The 6000-nt window shown below is 41.4% G+C and overlaps 1 protein-coding gene across 1 annotated transcript in view; it reads left to right on the top strand.

Moving 5' to 3' along the window:
• DSCAML1 (DS cell adhesion molecule like 1) overlaps window positions 1-6000 on the top strand; it is a 491654-nt gene that overhangs the window by 342385 nt on the left and 143269 nt on the right. The window contains 1 exon segment of the mRNA XM_027857517.1: window positions 5068-5214. Within this exon segment, the coding sequence (XP_027713318.1) occupies window positions 5068-5214 (147 nt within the window).

Raw genomic sequence — 6000 nt, 5'->3', positions numbered from 1 at the left:
TCATCTTATCCTCACAACAATCCTCTGAAGTAGGTGCTATTATTATTCTTATTTTATGGAAGAAGAAACTAAGTAAGGCAGAGGTTAAGTTACTTGCCTAGGATAACACACTTAATAAGTGTCTGGGGGAGGATTTGAACTCTCTTCTTCCTGACTCTGAGTCCAATACTCTATCCACTGTGCCACCTAAATAAATTAAAAATTAAAAATAAATGTCTGCTCCCATAAACCAGTGGGGCTGGAAGACCCAAAGGGTTAAGTTCAGTAGGGGACGAGCACAGCATCTGGCCCAATTTGTCCCAGGTTAAGGAACTGGGGGGAACTGATGTCTGGGACTGGGGAACTTGCCTTGCTTTAGGAAGAAGGACATACGACCCATCATCCCAATGGGATGAGAAGTCGTATACCTACGTCGGTGATTGAAGGAAGTCAAGGCTGGTCCCTCCCCACATCCAAGCAAATATCTGCACCACCAAAGAGGCCTGGGAGCTCGAAGTCCTGAATTCAAATCTCTGCTCTGCTACTTTAGTACCTGGATGACTTTGGATTCAGTTTAAATGAGAAGGCTGGGCTAGAGGACCTCTGAATTCCCTCCTAATTCTAAACTCTATGATCCTATGATTCCCCGCCCCCTCCACTTTCTGGAGGAAAGTGTCTCTGCTTTTCCAGTAGAAAAGCTGATTTTTTAGCCAAATAAATTTGGTCAAGTCACACAACCTCTGTGAACCTCAATTTGCTCATCTGTAAAATGAGCATAATGACCCTTGCCCAGACAACTCCAGGGACTTATTATGAGGATCAAATGAATTAACAGATGTGAAAGCACTCTATAAAATAAAAAGTGAGATACAACTGTAAGGAATTGTTTTTAGAATGAGGAGCAGAGGTGACCTGGGAGCTCTGCAGTAATGCTGCGCTGGGAGGAAGGAGAGGCTGCCGTGAAAGCATGAGGAGAGGATAGAGGAGTGAACACCACACCTAAATCAGAACATTAAGACTACCCCGGAAAGTAATGGGATATCAGCCTTTACCTTTCACACTTAACTCAGGAGGCACCAAAAAGGAGAGGAAAGGAAGCAATCTGTTCTTCCCTAAAACTCTTGCCTGATACCTGAAATTGAAGGGACTTGTCCAGCCAGAACATCATGCAAAAAAGACAGCATTTCATAGTGGGTAGAACAGAATCAGGAAGACCTAAGTTCAAATCCCAGCTCAGCTGGGTGACATTGCACAAGCCTCTTAATCTCTTTAAGACTCAGTTTCCTCATCTGTAAAATGAGGATATTGGACTCAATATCCAGGATATGGTCCTGTGATCCTACAGTGAAAGAAGGCTGACTGGTGAGGAATACTGAAGGTTCAAAGGGAATACTGAGGTGAATGAGGAGGAAAACACTTGTAGCTAGAGGAAGAACATGGGAATAGGGGACATGAGGGAATCTTCTTCTCTGTTAGCCCCTAAAAATAAAATCATCTTAACAAGATCATATAACCTCAGGGTCATAAGGTATTTCAGAAGCCATCCATTTCAGGGTCTTATCACCTCTTGCCTGGATAATTGGAAGGCATCTTAATTGGTTCTCCTGCCACATGTCTCTCCTCTCTCCAAACCATCCTCCACACAGCTGCTGAAGGGATTTCCTTTTTAGGACCTGACCGTGCCATTCCCCTACTCAATCGCTATAACCCCCTATTACCTCTAGGATCAAGTGTAGACTTCTCTGTTTTCTGTTTGAAGCCCTTCATAATCTGGCTCCAACTCACCTTTCCAGGCTTATTGTACAGTGCTCCCTTTTGTGGATTCTGTGGTTCAACCAAAATGGCCATCTTGCTGTTTCTGAGCTCATCTTCCATCTCATATTTTCATGTCTTTGCAAAGACTGTCCTCCATGAATCCAATGCACTGTCACCTCATCCCCACTTAGAATCCCTAGAAACATATCTCAAAGACCACCATCTACACAAGTCCTTTCCTAATCCCCTCAGGTATCACTGTGTTCCCTCCCCCCATGCTTTCGTCCTAAGTAACCTTGGATTTATTTTGTGAACATGTGCGTATATATGGTTAGGGACTGGACCTGTGATTTCGCTGATACAGGTAAATAACTCCTGAACAAGGAAACCCCCTCTACCAAAGTAGTTTGTCACCTTCCCTGTAATATATAGTCTTAGGAAGTTAACTAGAGAATCAAAGTTAGGTGACTTGCCCAGGGTCATACAGTGAGTATGTGTCGGAGGCAGGACTTCCAGACTCGAGGCCAGCTCTCTATCTCTCTTATCTTCTATACCCTGTTGTCTGTCTTATGTGTGTATGTATATACGCATCTATATGGATATCTTGTTTCTCCCCATAGAATGTAAGTTCTTAGAGATTGTCTTTCATATTGTCTTTGAATCTTTCGTACCTAACCCACCGTTTGGCACATAGTAGGTGCTTAATAAGTATTTGTTGATTGATTGGTTGATTGAGAGTCCAAATCATACCTGAATAAGAATCTTCTCTAAAGTATCCAGAACAAGGCAAGATGCAGTCTTCAACTGAATACCTCAAGAGAGGAGGAATTCATTTTCTTCCAAGCCTAAATCACTTCTGAATAGCACTAAGCATGAGGAAGTTCTTTCTTTACGTACTGCCAAACTTAGACTCAGTGCTGTTAGGGGACAATCAACACAAGTCTAAGAGTTCTTCCATATGTTGTTATTCGGTCATTTTTCAGTCGTGTCCGACTGGAGTTTTCTTGGTAAATTTACTGGAGTGGTTTGCCATTTATTTCTCCAGCTCATTTTACACATGAAGAAACTGAGGCAGAGTTAAGTGACTTGTCCGTGGTCACACAGTGAGGAAGTGTCTGAAGTGGGATTTGAATTCAAGAAGATGATTCTTCCTGACTCCAGGTCTGGCATTCTATACACTGTGCTACCTAGCTGCCCCATGTTGTCTTCTACATGACAGACCTCCAAATACTTGAAGACATGATTCATATCTCCACTTATTCTTTTCTCCTCCACATTAAACATCATTTCCTCCAATCATATCATAAACAGCTAGGTGACACAGTGGATAGAGCAGTAGGCCTGGAGTCAAGAAGACCTGAGTTCAAATCCAGCCTTAGACACTCCTGTGTGACTCTGGGCAAGTCACTTAACCTCTGTCTACCTCAGTTTCCTCATCTGTAAAGTGAGGATAATAGTAACACTTACCTGCCAGGGTTGTTGTGAGAATCAAATAGGATACTATTTGTAAAATTCTTAGCACAGTGCCTAGCACATAGTAAGCACTTTATAAGTGCTTGTTTCCTTCCTTCCTAAATATTTTAGTTATGAGATTGATTGTTTGAACCCAAGGGGAGGACTTTGGTTTTTGTTGTTTTGGGTTTTTTTTATTTCACCTGATTAGAGTCAGCCTAATGATTTAGCCCAAGGGTTAACAAAGTACAGGCAAAGAACCAAATCCTCCCCCATTCCTTTTTATATGCTCTCTCCCCACCCTAGCTAGAAGAGATTTTTTTTTACATTTTTAGTACAATAAAGTTTTATTTTAAAATGTAACAGCCCTTCTTAGCTCCCCAGGGGCTGCACAAAAAGGCATGCTGCTTGGGCGGTAGTTTTCTGACACCTATTCTAACCTATAAGATCATTTTGGATCTTGACTCTGTCCTACATGTTAGATCTCCCTCCCAGTTGTATGTCTCCTGCAAAGTTGATAAGCTTAGCTTTTATGCTTTTATCTGAGCCATTGATAAAAATGTTCAAACAAACAAAAAAACAAAAAACAGGGTCAAGGACAGATTCATGGGAGACTCCATTAGTCAAAGTTGATATTGAACCATCAATGAGTATCTTCTTAGGAAACACTGGTCACAGAAATCAGTAAGATTATAGATTTAGAACTTGAAAGAACCTTAGAGATCATTAAATCTAAACCCCCTAATTTTATGGATGAAGAAACAGAGGTTGGGAGAAGTTATGTGACCTGTCCAGGATTACAGAGCTAGTAAATGGCAGGATTTGAACCCAGGTCTTCCTGACTCTATTGCCCAAAAGTCTATCTGATATGCCGCCTAGCTGTCAACAGATGGTATAAATCTGTGGTCTTGAACTTATCCATGGTGACTGTCACTGGGTAAGCTTGAATCACCAACCTTTTGATTAACACCTTAATGTCCAAAGTGATTATGCCACAGAGATGGCCTATGGGATAGAATAGATCATATTTCTATAAGATCTGACATTGTAAGAGGCCTCAGAAATAATCTCATTCATCTTCCTTATTTTCCAGGTGAGGAAACTGAGACCTCAAGAGGTTAGGTAATTTGCCCAAAGCAAAGGTCTGACCATGTCTCTCAAGAGGCTCCCGGGGTTCCCTCTTGACTTTAGAATAAGATACTCACAGTCTGGCTTTGCTTCTACCTTTCCAGGCTGGTTACACATGATTCCCTCCCAAATACTCTGTTCCAGCCAAAGTGGCCCACTTATTGTTTTCTGCGCAAGACACTCCAACCTCTGTCTCCAGGCTTTTTCATTGCTGTTTCCTACACCTGGAATACACTTCTTACTTACTGCTACCTCATAGAATATATAACTTCCTTCAAGAGTTACCTCAATTCTTATGTCCTATCTGAGGCCTTTCTTAATCTCCTCCCCCTACATTATTTTATATTTACTTTTTATCACTCCATGTACACTTGATTCTGCCTACTAGAAGGTAAGTTCCTTGAAGACAGAGACTGGTTTGTTTGTTTTTTTTGTCTTTGTATACCCAATGCTTATCACAGTGCTTGGCATATAACAAAAACTTAATGTGTTTTTTTGAATGGGATAGATCAATGGATGGGTGGATGGGTGGATGGATGGATAGATGAGTGTTTGACTATAATTCTTGGTGTTGTCTGTATGCATGACTAAAATTTTCATTCACGTGGGACATTCTCCGCTAGAACAAATTCACTCCTATGCTCTTATTTAGTGGATAACCCTTACCCAACGTGGCAGCCTGGGGCCTGCTCTTGGTCACTAATTCCCAGTCAGTCAACTAATAAGCTATTTCTCTCCTGTTTGTGTCTCCAGAAAATAGGTTTTTTATTACTTTCCATGGTGGGCTGTACATCTCAGATGTGCAGAAGGAGGACGCCCTGTCTACATACCGCTGCATCACCAAACACAAGTACAGTGGTGAGACCCGCCAAAGTAATGGGGCCCGACTCTCTGTGTCAGGTAGGCAATGGACCCTCACAAGGCCAGGGTGGGAATGGGAGATGTGTCAAGATCAAAAGTGGGGAATTAAATAAAACAGAACTTCCATTGGAAAGGCCAGGAGTCAATGTCAGCACCATGGATAAGAGTACCCATTACATATGCAAAGGGCTCTAAATGGGGAGCAAAAGAATTAGAATACAGAGGTTCAATCCTAAATGCACTCTCAGTCTTGGAAAGGTGGCATATAAGCATGAAATTTCAAGATACTCAGCAAGCAACATATTTGTAGGTTCAGATTCATGAGATGTAATCTAGTCCTAGTATAATCTGTACCCCTAAAAGGAGAACTGAGAGAGAGAGAGAGAGAGAGAGAGAGAGAGAGAGAGAATGAGAATAAATATACAATGAGGACCTCCATCTGAGTCCTACTGGGATGATCCATCATGGAAATGAGATGACACTGCCTTCTTCAAAGCTATGCTAAGAATGAAAAGCTCTGCCAACTCCTACCATAAGAAATAACAGAGTATTGAGCACAATATGGCGCAAATTTAGAATTTGGAGTGAGGAAAAATGGGTTCAAATCCCAGGTCTGGTGATCACTAGCTTTGTGACTATTAATGAAGTCATTTTAGTTTTCCAAACCTCAGTTTCCTCATTTGTAAGACAGGGGAAAATGTTGACACCACCTATCATTCCAACTCTTGCACCTACCTGTTTATGGATTTATGTGTAAATCATTACATAAAAGAGTTAATATTTCATTATTATTACCAAGTTTAGAATATAGTACAGTTTGTATAG

The sequence above is a fragment of the Vombatus ursinus genome, unplaced genomic scaffold (assembly GCF_900497805.2).
Source record: "Vombatus ursinus unplaced genomic scaffold, bare-nosed wombat genome assembly UNPS02012156.1, whole genome shotgun sequence".
NCBI lineage: Eukaryota > Metazoa > Chordata > Mammalia > Diprotodontia > Vombatidae > Vombatus > Vombatus ursinus.
Note: the sequence above shows the minus strand (reverse complement) of the source record. Positions and strands in the feature narration are given on the sequence as shown.